At 42.3% G+C, this 13,469-nt stretch overlaps 1 protein-coding gene and 1 long non-coding RNA gene across 6 annotated transcripts in view; one reads left to right on the top strand and one right to left on the bottom strand.

The window, feature by feature from the left end:
* Nucleotides 1-1,543: 1,543 nt before the first annotated feature.
* Nucleotides 1,544-13,469, top strand: part of LOC109270812 (chemokine-like factor) — a 47,147-nt gene continuing 35,221 nt past the window's right edge. For 3 of the 5 annotated variants that reach the window (XM_053906518.1, XM_053906520.1, XM_053906519.1), the window contains exons 1-2: nt 1,544-1,761; nt 7,077-7,235. In XM_053906518.1, coding sequence (XP_053762493.1) covers nt 1,690-1,761; nt 7,077-7,235 — 231 coding nt within the window. In that variant the 5' untranslated portion in view covers nt 1,544-1,689. Of the gene's footprint in view, nt 1,762-2,503; nt 2,681-7,076; nt 7,236-13,469 lie in introns of all 5 variants that reach the window. The other 2 variants (XM_053906516.1, XM_019455718.2) reach the window with 2 other exon arrangements.
* Nucleotides 9,264-13,469, bottom strand: part of LOC109270818 (uncharacterized) — a 52,847-nt gene continuing 48,641 nt past the window's right edge. Inside the window, exon 3 of the long non-coding RNA XR_002081688.2 lies at nt 9,264-11,207. This is a non-coding gene — a long non-coding RNA (uncharacterized LOC109270818). The remainder of the gene's footprint in view (nt 11,208-13,469) is intronic.

Raw genomic sequence — 13,469 nt, forward strand, 5'->3', positions numbered from 1 at the left:
AAGCTGGAATTCAAGCCATGTATCTTGCTTCACAGCCTCTTCCCTCTGAACTTTGACATGTCCAGGGTCTAGACTGTAAATGTACTAGATCCCTCAAGGAAGTGTTAAAAAAAAAAAAAAAAAAACAGGAAACAGGTCCAAAATGGGAGTTGCTTATGCTAAGCCCTAGCTGACCAAACCAAGATTTAATTGTAGTTTGGGCTCTCCCAGAAATGAACCCTTAGGCCAATCCTTCAGGAATCGCCTGATCAACACTAGTTATGTAATCTGCGCGACAGACCCCTGCCATCCCCTACAGCAAAGTAACCTTGCAATAACCAACCCGCTTTTTTGCCAGTGTAACTTCCTTGTTCTCACTTCCTTTTGCCTATAAAAGTTTTTTATTTTGTACAGCTCCTCGGAGCTCCTTTCTATTTGCTAGACTGGATGCCACCTGAATCATATCGATTTTTGCTCAAACTCTTAAAATGTTTAATATACCTCAGTTTATCTTTTAACAAAGAAAGGCACAACCAATATGCCAACTGTGCAGACAACTGGGGGTGGGAAGGAAGCCTGTAAATCCCGTCCATAGTCAGGTAGCAAAAATTCAACCCAGGTTGTGAGGTAGATGGGTATATATAATTCAACAGGCCCAGGCCCTGAAACCCAAGCTGCTGCAGTAAGAACTGTGTGTGCATGCCCATTCCAGTGCTTAAGTGGAGGGGTTTCCCACCTCTCCCAGAAGTGCAAGGTGCTAGCAGTCACCTCTAGGACAGGGAAGAGGACGTCATTTATGAGAGGTTTCACTCAGTCTCTAAATCAGCTACCCGAAAGCCACAACCTCATCTAGTGCTTTCTGTGATATCTGCCACAGACCTAGCACAGGGCAAACGTGCCCTCCACAAACTTCAGGATTAAGTGCAACATTTTTGGGACTTGGGATGAAGCTGTTAGATCAGACTGTGATCCCCTGGGGACAAGGACAGGGTATGAGGCCCAGGCCATTAGTTTAGATTACACATATTCTACATCTATTATGTGTCAGACCCTGGGGACCCTGCAAGGAGAGAAACAGACACAGGCAAGCCCCTGGTTTTGTGCAATTTATATTCTTAAATATATCACGTAGTGATAAGTGCTATGAAGAGAAAGTGATGGTGGCGACTCTAGACGGAGTGACCAAGGGAAATCCTCTCTGAGGGGTGTTATTTGAGATTCCCAAAGTCTGGGGTTGCCCAGCAGGCATTCCTGAACTCCACCCCCCCACCCCCATCCCGCACCCACCTCCGGAAGCACTCCCAGACAGGAAAACCCATATGGACTGCTGGAGAGCAGTTGTCATTGGTGCCTGGTAGTGCGGGATGGGGCGGAATTAAGAGGGACCAGCCAGCGTGGTTCCCCATAGGTCAGTGGAAATGTAGCAGGCAAACCCCACCAGTTCGGGGAGAGAGGGAGAGAGAGGGAGAAAGAGGGAGAGAGAGACAGAGAGAGAAGGCGAGAGAGGCGAGCACTCCGCTCCCGTGGGGCGCATGCGCACGAATGCAGACCGCGGTGACGCGCGCGCGCGCGCGCGAGGGCGGGAATCCTAGCAGGGCCGCCGGCGGTGGCTGTGACAGTTGCGGTCGCCGCGCGAGGACTGGCGGAGCCGAGCGCTGAGGAGAAGGTCTGAAGGAAAGAAGCGTTGTTGCTGGGTCGGCTGCGAGCGCGATGCAGACGCTGAAGCAGAAGCATCGCCCCTTCTGCTTCAGCGTGAAAGGCCAAGTGAAGATGCTGCGGCTGGTGAGGCCAGGCCACCGGGTGGGGGCGGTGTTGAAGCGTGCTCAAGGGCAGCGGGAGCCGGCTCTCAAGTGTACAAAGCGGAATCCCCTGCCTTCTCTTTCTTTTAAGTTTTGTTTTTTTTTTTTTTTAAGTTTATTTATTTTTGAGAGACAGAGACACAGCGCGAGTGGGACAGGGGCAGAGAGAGAAGGAGACACAGAATCTGAAGCAGCCTCCAGGCTCTGAACAGCACAGAGCTTGAGGTGGGGTTCGAGCCCTCAGAGCCGAAGTGGGAGGCCCAACCGACTGAGCCACCCAGGCGCCCCCCCTGCGTTGTCGTTCACCCTAGGCCTGCCGAGAGGCAAGGCAGTTCACGGTGCACCCGGGGGCAGAAGGAGAGAAGGCACTGTCTGCCCTTCAGGGGTTCACGGACACAGTCACAAAGCAAAGTGCGCAGGTCTGCACGAGTGGCCTCCACTTGGCCCTGCACACGAGCCACCCAGGTTACCAGGCCAGGCAGCTGTGCTTCTAGCCCGCAGAGGACAGTGGGGCTGCCCGCTTCGTGGCGTCAGGCATGGCGAGCGCCCTGCACTCAGTTCTGAACAGAGGTCTGGAGAGAATGAGCCATGATTTGGAGGAAGGTGCCCTGGCTGATTAGAGCAGTAGAGACTGTCACGGGAGAATATGTTGAAGGAACTCAAGAAAAGAAAAGGAGAAGGAAAAAATAATGTTTACATTTTAAAGCGGTGACCTCTCTTTAAAGGAGGGAATGGAAATAGAAGTTACAGGGAAACAGTTCCACTTAATACGAGGGAGAATTGTCTATTGGGAAAGTTGCCCAAATTAAGTGGCCACACCACTTGGGAAGGGAGTACATTGCTGAGCAAAAGCTAACAGGCGTAGATGAGCGAGGATGCTGTAAAGGAGATTCACCCTTCAGGTGAGTGGGTAGAACAAATTGCACACAAGGTCCCTCCCACACCAAAAGTCTGTGATTCTGAGAAACAACTATAACTTAATACAAGTCAGAACGCGTAAGAGAGGTTTAGAAAATTACTTTAGAGTTCGAAGAACAGAGACATTACTTTGGGTTAGGAGTAAATAATCAGGGAAGAAGTGGCCTCAGGGTCTGGAGTTTCATGCCCACTACTGAAAGCTCTGGAACACTGGAGGAGAAACAAGATCTTGTGAGAAAGGTTTAGTTTCAGACATATCAATTCCTGCAGCAAACATCTGGAGTATTTAGTTATATTCTAAAGATCTGACTTGGGCCCTGGAACAACAAAGACAACCAAAACAAAAGTCTCTGACTCACGGAATTTCTTCAGTGTAGTCAAAGAGACAGACCTATGAGCAGAGCCATAATATGTGAGAAGATGGGGATAGGCCAGAGAGTGAGACATATAACCAAGGACAAGATAAAGAGAGGTATCATGAAACTTCCTAGAGGAACAAAGGGTGGGGTCTGAAGGACAGCCACCTGAGCAAATACATGGAGGCAAAAAAAACCAGCATGATTTATGCAGCAAATTTTTTTTTGACTTGTGTAATGTTTTTACTTTTGAGAGAGAGAGGACATGTGGGGGAAGTGCAGAGAGAGTGGGGGAAAGAGGACCTGAAGCAGGCTCCGCGCTGACAGCAGCCACCCGATGTGAGGCTCAAACTCACAGACCGCAAGATCATGACCTGAGCCAAAGTCAGACACTCAACCGACTGAGCCACCCAGGCGCCCTTGTGCAGCAAATTTTAACAAGTTGAGCATTGTTTTATTTTTTTCATTCAACAAATATTTATTGAAAGCCTACCATGTTCCAGGCTCTGAGATATCAGTGAACAAAGCAAAGATCTCTAGCCCTTAACAGAGTTTACATATTGGGGTGGGAGGGTGGGGAGACAGACGGTAAACACAATAAATAAATAAATGATGCAGTATTCTAAAAAGTGGTACGTGCTGTGGAACAAGAGACAAGTAAAGCCAGGGAAAGGAGTGGAAGGGGAGGAAGGTTGCAGGTTGCAGTAACAGAGTAATCAGGTTAGGCCTTGTTGAGATGACAACTGAGCAGGTGAGTGAGGCTAGGGTGTTAGCTTATGAGAATATCTGGAGGAAAAGAGTTTAAGGCAAAGGAACATCCATGGCTCTGTGACAGGAATGTACCCGAAGGTTCAAGAAAAAGCAGGGAAACCAATGTGGATGGAGTAGAGTGACACAGTAGGGGGACACAGTGAGAGATGAGGAAGGTTTTGAGTAAGGTTGTATATGAGCTGACATTAAAAAAAAAAAAATAGGCCAGCTGCTATGTTGACAATAGATTGGTCAGGGGGACCAGGAGGTGGGGTGGGGTGGGAATTGCTGCAAGGGCAAGGGTAGAACCAAGGAGACCAGTTAGAGCTATTGCAGTAATCTGGGCAATGAGATAGTAGCTCAGATCAGGGTGTAGCACAGCAGGCTGCAAGAATGATCATATGGGATGCATTTTGAAAGTAGCCCCAACACAATTTGCTGATGAACCAGATGAGGTGTAAGAAAAAGAGGAGTCAAGATAACTCCCAAGTTTTTGGCCTAAGCAACTGGAAGGGTGGAGTTGCCATCCACTGAAAGCTTGTAGGTGAAGCAAATGTAGGCAGAGGATCAGAAGTTTAATTTCAGAATTAAACACTGGAATTATCCTGTGGATAAACTGTGAAGAAACTCTGCTAGAGAAGTGGACAGGAGCTGAATCCTTTAAGACTGAATACCATGATGAGAGGTAGGCTCTATTCTCAAGACCACAGGGAGCCCTTGAGAAATGCACTTGCATTTTAGAAATTTTACTGTAACACCTACCTTTGTCATCATAGTTCAGGGAAGATATTGAAGGGCATTAGTTTAGGGATGAAGAGGAGGGAGTGAGTTCCCAAGACATTAGGCATCAAATCAGCAGGACCTGATGATTGATCAGGTGTGAGGAGTAATTAGGAACACTGATATTAGGATTTTAGGGTGGGTGATAAGATAGATGGTGGTATCTGGGGCGCCTGGGTGGCTCGGTTGGGCATCGGACTCTTGATTTTGACTCAGGTCATGACCTCACAGTTCATGGGATCGAGCCCTGCATCGGGCTCTGTGCTCACAGTGCAGAGCCTGCTTGGGGTTCTCTCTCTTCCTCTCTCTCTGCTCCTCCCTCACTGGCTCTCTTGCTCTCTCTCTCTCAAAATAAATAAATTAAACTTAAAAAAAAAAAGATAGATGGTGGTATCACCAATTAAGATAGTGCATACAGGAGGGAAAGGCAAGGTGAGTTCAATTTTGGTGATGGTGAATTTGAGATTCCTGCAGGTACTCAGAGATTGCAGATGGCTAGTTAAGTGTAAGATGTTGAGGACAGACCTGGGAGAAAGACTCACATTCACTGAGTGGGTCATAGACAGAATCTAAAGGAATGCCAGCATTTTAAAAGAATGAGTAAAGGCAGAGAAGCCCACCAAGGGAGAATAGTTGCAGAGATATAAGAACTAGGAGAGGTGACATGCCAGCCCAAGGAGTAGAAAAAACAGGAAAAGACAGCCAATGAAAAGTCATGAGGGTCCAGTAGCATAAGGAGTAAAAAATGTTCATTAAATTTAGTATTTCTGAAATCACTGATGATCTGAGGAAAAGCAATTTCCATAGAGTGGTAAAAGAAATGTTTGAGATATTAGTGGGATATTTAAAAGAGAACAGGAGACAAAGGCCAAGAGTTAGTAAAGATAGAAGAGCTATAAATAATGGAACGGGGGAGAACTCAGTGTAACTGAAATCATGGGAACTTGTAAGAAAATGGATTAAACACCAATGTCAAATTCCATGGTGTGGAAAGTTTAAAGGGGATGAGGGCTGAAAAAGTGACCCTACATATCATAACCCATGAGCTCAAGGGGACGGTTCAGTAGAGTAAATGAAGTGGTTTGAGGTGACATGTTGCTAAGAGTAATTATGTTAATTACAAAGAATGACTTATTTAGTTACTGGTTACATTTGCTACATACTCAAACTGACCAATTTAGAAGCTTAAAGGTAGGCTATTTGTATACGAATACGGTAATTGAAAGAATCATAAATAAGTAGCCTGAATAGATTTAAGGTCAAAAAGACTATGTAGATGGTACTGGCTGACAGACTAATCATAAAAGTCTAGCCAGGGAAAACTCTTGACAAAACCATTTTCCAAGCACATAGAGACTTTGGATAGAGCTGTAACATGACAGCTCCTAAGAACATGATGTTGACAGACTCCCTGGAACTTATCAGCTTATTTTTCTTTTTGTTCACTTTAACATTTCTGTGTTCTGTATCTTCACTTGGAAATGAGGTGATTGGATTAGATTAATTATCAAGGTTTTTTTCACTTAAAATTTTCATCCATTCTGATTGCATTCTATCTAGGTAAGAGAAAGTATGTAAAAAAAAAAAGTGAAGCATCAGAATTGTTGCATTTTTTTAAAACCCCCCCCCCCATAGGGTTCTTCGGAGAATTGTTTTTCTTAACAATTTATTTTAAAATTTTCTCCCCAGTATTTTTCATGGTAACATTCTAAGTTTAAATTTGATAGTAGATTCCAGACTGCTAAGAGTTAAGGAGTGATGAGCAGATGATAAGGAATTCTAGGAGTCAGTATACAGACTTTTTTGAAAAGCATTATAGTGAGAAGTAAAAAGCAGGAGTTTCTTTGGGGAGCAGGATGAATGGGAGGGGTGTGTGTGTGTGTGTGTGTGTGTGTGTTTTAAGAGAGGACAACTTGGATATATTTATAGTATGATGAAGAAAGGAACCAATGAGAAGATATTGAAGGTCTCAGAAAAGAAGATAGGTAGTAAAGAAAGATCAAGGGAACAAATGTGGGAAGTGATGGTATTAGTTGTGCAAGTGGAATAACAGAGAGGGACACCTAGTTCTCTAAGACAGAAGGAGAAGTCAGCATCCATACATTTTGGTCATTCCTCTTTTAGATGTGTGTATATATGGCATAAACCCATTTATTTAGTTACTTTAGAAATGATCATTTTGGGGTGCCTGGGTGGCTCAGTCGGTTAAGCCTCCGACTTCAGCTCAGGTCACGATCTCACGGCCTGTGAGTTCGAGCCCCGCGTCGGGCTCTGGGCTGACAGCTCAGAGCCTGGAGCCTGCTTTGGATTCTGTGTCTCCCTCTCTCTCTGCCCCTCCCCCGTTCATGCTCTGTCTCTCTCTGTCTCAAAAGTAAATAAACGTTAAAAAAAAATTTTTTTTAATAAAAAAGAAATGATCATTTTTACAATTTAAGCTTGGCATTCAATAATCATTGAATAAATCATGTTTGTCTGTTTGTTTTTATCCTTATAGGCACTAACTGTGACATCTATGGCTTTTTTTATCATTGCACAAGCCCCTGAACCGTACATTGTCATCACTGGATTTGAAGTCGCTGTTATTTTCTTTTTCATAATTTTATATATGCTGAGACTGGATCGATTAATAGACTGTTTGTTTTGGCCTTTGCTTGTAAGTGTTCAGTTTTATTAGACTTTTTTCCTGTCATAGTGAGACATCTTAATAAACTATGCTTTGGTTTTCTTAAGCCTTTAGGTAATGTCTGATAGACTTAGGAAGGAGGAATTCTATCCACTGCTAATGTGTTCTATATTGTCCCTGGTGCAACCACAGAGCATAAATCTGAGCTCCATCTATTAGATGTGACTGACCCTTCTGTCAGGAGAATTCACTGAACTGTAGATCTTCTAAAGAAATTTAAACTTAAGATCCTAGTTAATAAAATTATAGCACATTCTTAATCTCTACCCCTCTTTTAAATACATGTTGACATGGCCTCAAAATTGGGGGGAGAGATGGAGGCAGATACCCAAGTATCCACGTCTTGCACATCTCTGACCACCAAATGGAAAACTGAGATAATTTGGGAGACTGAATAAAGTACAATGTTATCTTAATTCTGGAAACACTAATGCTAAATAATGAACTTATATTGTACAACCTTATTTAGTAGCATATGAACTTCACCTGCCATACTTATAGCATTAAGAATAACTGCCCAGTGTAGTGCCTAAATGGTTCTAGAAACTGTCAAAATAGGCAATTTGAAGATACTAGTTAAGGTGAATGTGTCCCTGGATTGTTATCCAGTTCTAGGAAAAACGGAGTGTCTTTACCTCTCTCTCCTCTTTCAAGTCTTATCCTCAATATCCTGTCTCTGTAGGTCTCCCTTCTAAGACCTCCTGCTGCCCTTCCCACCTTTAGACTGGTAGCTGCACTGAAGTCTTCCTCTGCTGCACTTGTCTCATCCTCCTGGGTTCCAAAATGCTGATAGCCAAGCTGATAACCCCTAGTTAAGGAGAGAGAGGATTTTAGAGCTATTCTCAAACCGTAAGCATGCCTTCAGGTGGTACCTTCTAGAACCACTTTTGAAGGCCAGTGATGAATGTTTCAAGCTAATCACAAGCTGAACAGATCCCAAAAGGGGAAAGCTGGGAAACAGAGAAGATCTTCATAGCATCTCTCCAAAGTACTTGATCACACTTTAGAGCTGGACCTGACTGGAGGGAAGTCTAGGAAAAGAGATCACAATGCCTTCATCAGTTGACCCTCAGAGTACATAATGTCATATAGTAGCAGAAAGGGCTAAGCTAAATTATTCCAGAGATTTCTGCAAGGACATGAACAGCATGGTCCATATCCTCTTTACTCAAAAAATGGTATAGTTGCTCTTCACATTCTGCTTTCCAAGATTAATAAAACTATTTATTTTTCTCCAAACTATAATTCTCTGGAGCTTATTACATGTCCCAGTAATACACTTGGAGCTCTAAGCTGAACAGAATACACTGGGAGGGAGAGTGTCCTATGTGTACCACACTGAAATTTAGTCTCCAAATCTCTGAGGATCAAACTTTGCTGATATTGTAATCTCTTAGAAATGGTGCTATACTGGGGCACCTGGGTGGCTCAGTCAGTTGTGTCTGACTCTTGATTTCATCTCAGGTTTTGATCTCAGGCTCATGTGTTCAGTCCCTGTGTTGGGCTCTGCGCTGGGCATGAAACCTACTTAAAAAAAAAAAGAAAAGAAATGGTGCTGCATGGTCAACTACGGGATTATTATTTTTTTTTTTTAATTTTTTTTTCAATATATGAAGTTTATTGTCAAATTGGTATTCATACAATACCCAGTGCTCATCCCAAAAGGTGCCCTCCTCAATACCCATCACCCACTCTCCCCTCCCTCCCACCCCCCATCAACCCTCAGTTTGTTCTCAGTTCTTAACAGTCTCTTATGCTTTGGCTCTCTCCCACTCTAACCTCTTTTTTTTTTTTTCCTTCCCCTCCCCCATGGGTTTCTGTTAAGTTTCTCAGGATCCACATAAGAGTGAAACCGTATGGTATCTGTCTTTCTCTGTATGGCTTATTTCACCTAGCATCACACTCTCCAGTTCCATCCACGTTGCTACAAAAGGCCATATTTCATTCTTTCTCATTGCCACGTAGTATTCCATTGTGTATATAAACCACAATTTATTCCATTATGAAAAGATTCCTCTCTGCTCTTGATCTATGGAATCATTTGTTCAACAAGTGTTAAGTGTCTGCTAATCCCAGCTTCTGTAACAGGTTCTTTGATAAAACACAAATCTTACACCTGTGAGATTTTCAATGTAGTCAAGAAGCAAGATAGATGAGCCATTCAATGTAACAGGTGCTGCAATAGATGTATACTCAGCATAGTGTGGAGGCACCAAACCAGGGAAGGGGAGCAAGTCATCATAGACTTGCCTGGTAGAAGAAGCAGTATATGAGGGTCTAGTGGGGGGAAAGAGCATGACCTCGAGCAGCTGCATGTAGTTCTGAATGGCTGGGATATTGAGTTGTGGAGAAAAGAGGACAAGAGTGGAAGCTTGAGAGGCAGGAGGAGGTCAGAGCATACAAGGCTTTATATGCCCTGTGTTTTAACCCAAAGGCCATTGGAAGCTTTTAGAGTTTTTTAAGTAGGAGAATGACATGAGCAGCTTACCATTTAGGGGATTGCTGGTGGCAGTATCAATAATGGCTTAAAGAGCAACAAAACTAGAGGCAGGTCTCAGAGACCACTTAAAAGTTTGGTTCTATAACCCTGACGTGAAAATTATGAAGGCCTGGACTAAGGTCATGACAGTAGCTGGAGAGAAAGGGATTAATGGGGTAGAATTGATACGAATAGGTAAATAAGAAAAACTAAGAATACCTGCCACTTAAATATCTTGAGATGATAATGAGATAAGAAGTACAGGAAGACGAATAGGTTTAAGGAAGGGCCAGGGAGACGAATGGAATGAGTTTAGTTAGACAAATACTAGGTTCTAGTTGCTTATGGAGTATTCAGATGGAAATGTTCAAAACAAGTCTGAAGCTCAGGAGAGAGAAGAGTTAAACCTGGAAGTCACCACCTTGTGATGGTAAATGATCTCTGAGACTGGTCTAACTGGCACAGAGGGAAGAGCAAGCTGAAGGTAAAACTGGGAAAGACGAACATATGGGGTGAAAAGGAAGAGTAGCCAGAGAAAGACAGGAGAGAACCCAAGGGAGACCCGTGTCACAGAAGGCAAGAGAGGAAAACATTTCAAAAAGGAGTGGTGAATATTACCACATGTAAAGAAATAAAAATAAGTCCTGGAAAAATATATATATTCACTGACTGTGTTAATAGAGGCCCCTTTACCAGAGTGGTGTGCCTTGAGTGGAGAGGTGATAGTAAAGCTGAGGCAATAGATTGAGCAGGAGAAGAGAGACAACTATAATTACAGTTGTAACTAGAGTTGTAACTCAGGGCTACTGAGTTGAAACCTGGCCAGGGACAAAGAAGGGTAATGAATAGAATAAGGTGCCTGCAGAGTGGTGGATGAGAATAGGAGCCAGAGCACAGATGGAGGAGATGCCTGGAACTCTTTTACTGTAACAAAAGTGAAGGACACAAAGGTGGCTGAAGATTCCAATTAATCTTGCAGTTGTAACTTGTAAGTACTTCTGCCTCATGACCACTGTCTTTACTAATTTAGGAAAGGGCTTGATCATATGCATTCACATTTATTATGTTTATCATTGTCCCAAAGTTGCAGTAACCGACACAGTGTGTAGAGCTGGCCTTCTCTGACTATTAACCTTAAGTGTTCCAATGACAGAAAACACAAAGTGAACCAGCCAAGGGCTTTGCAGTGGTATCCAAGTGCAGGCTCAAAATTTCTGTGAAATCTCCATTTTTGTAATTAACATTCTACACCATGGTATATTGATGTTTGGTTTTCATTATAAACACAATGTTTTAAATGACTATTAAGGATCATTGATGTTTCGAGACAGGTGCATCCTTTTCTATCCTGTGGTTCTCTACATTCCCTAGAATACCACTTTTACCCAAGGCCATTCATATACACTTACCTGAATTACTCACTGGAGGCAGGGTTGTCTACCTGAAGTAGAGGTGTGGCTTGCCTTGAAGCAGAGCAAAGTATCCAACACAGAGAGGCATTAATCTAGGACAGTTAATATTTCTTGCAAATGTGAACTTTTTTTCTTCTTTTGTGCATCTAATCTTGCCCTGTCCTCATTGAACCTCTTCCTATTTTCTTTTTAATAACTATGTTTCTAAGTTACCACGGGTTTAAAGTCCGATATTTCTATGTTAACAATACCTCCCTGCCTACAGTTACCTGCAAACAGATGTAAACCATCCAGAATAGACCATTCTTCTTTTCCATTCAAAATACAAAACATCCATTGTACAAAAAATATATCCATTCAAAATATAAGTTGCTTCCTTTAAAGCTATTGTTCAGAAGGCAAATGCTTTGTTTCTAGAAATTATAAATGAATGAGCTACATCATCAAATAATAGCATAATCAGCCAGCCATTTCATGCAAATCTGTGAAAGTTTTTTCCTGAAAATCACCACTTTCTGCCAAGTGTGTGTAACTTTTCTTATTAATTGCATTTTACTAACGTTATAAAGTTGTTTCATTTACAGTATAAACTATTCCACATTTTCTCTTAGCATTTCGGCTTCCCAGTGTACTATTCTATTGTAAACCTTCCACACAATGTATCATCTACTCCCAACTAGATGAGTTCTCCATCTACCTACATTTAAATAAAAAAGAAATAGATTAGGATGGCAGAGGAATAGGGCAACCCTAAGCTTGTCTTCTCCCCCAAACAGCTAGAGAAATCAATTTGAACACCTAAGAAAACAATCAGAAGTTTTAGAGAACAAAGCTGCACATCTACAAATGGAAAAAACAACCTGTTGGAGATGGAGGAATTCACACCAAAAGAACAGGTAGAAAAAATGGCCAAGGATTTAATCATACAGATATAAATAAGATGTTGGAACTAGAATTTAAAACAACAATTACAAGGATTCTATCTGGGCTTGGAAAAAGCATAGAAGACTAAAGAATCCATTTCTTCACAGATAAAAGAGCTAAAGTCTACTCGGGCTGAAAATAAAAATGCTATAACCCCCAAGATGCAAACCTGAATGGATGCCATAACAGCAAGGGTGGACAAAGCAGAGGAAAAAATTAGTGATATAGAAGATAAAATTATGGAAAATAGTGAAGCTGAAGAGGGAAACAAAGATAATGGATCATGAAGGTAGACTTAGGGAACTCAATGACTTATTAAAATAGAAAAACATTCATAGGAGTCCCAGAAAACGAATACAGAGAAAAAGGGGCTGAAGGTTTATTTGGGCAAATTACGGCTGAAAACTTCCCTAATCTGGAGAAGGGCACAGACATCAAAATCCAAGAAACAGAGAACTGCCATTAAATTCAAAAGCTGGCCATCGCCAAAGCATATCATAGTCAGAAGAATCCTGAAGTCAACAAGTCAACCTACAGGGGAAGATGGATCAGGTTTGAGGCAGATCTGTCTACAGAAACTTGGCAGGCCAGAAGGGAATGGCAGGATATAGTCAATATGCTGACTGGGAAAAATATGCAGGCAAGAATGCTTTAAACAGCAAGACTATCATTCAGAATAAAAAGATAAAGAGTTTCCCAGACAAAAACTAAAGGAGTTCATGATCACTAAACCAGCCCTATAAGAAATACTAACGGGGACTCCTTGGGGGTGGGGAGGAGAGACCAAAAGCAACAAAGACTAGAAAGGAACACAGAACATCACCAGAAACACCAACTTTATAGGTAACACAATGACACTAAACTCCTCTATCTTTTAATAATCACCCTGAATGTAAATGGACTAAGTGCTCCAAATCAAAGGACACAGGGTATCAGAATGGATTAAAAGAAAACAAAAAAGCAAAAAACACTATCTATATGCTGCCTACATTTACACCTAAATGTAGACTCATTTTAGACCTAAAGACATAGGCAGATTGAAAGTGAGAAGATGGAAAACCATCTATCTATTTTTGGCTAATATCTTTTGGCTAAGGGATGCCAAAAGAAAGCTGGAGTAACCATAATTATTTCAGACAAACTCGATTTTTAAACCAAAGACTATAACAAGAGATGAAGAAGAGCATTATATCATAATTAAGGGGTATATCCATCAAGAAGATCTAACAATCAGGGTACCTGGGTGGCTTAGTTGGTTGAATGTCTGACTTGATTTCAGCTCAGGTCATGATCTCACAGTTTTGTGACTTCAAGCCCCACACATGCTCTGCATCAATAGCGTGCAGCCTGCTTGAGAGTCTCCCTTCTGCCCCTCCCCCACTCACACTG

The sequence above is a fragment of the Panthera pardus genome, unplaced genomic scaffold, assembly GCF_024362965.1.
Source record: "Panthera pardus isolate Hobbes unplaced genomic scaffold, ASM2436296v1 HiC_scaffold_19, whole genome shotgun sequence".
NCBI classification, from domain to species: domain Eukaryota; kingdom Metazoa; phylum Chordata; class Mammalia; order Carnivora; family Felidae; genus Panthera; species Panthera pardus.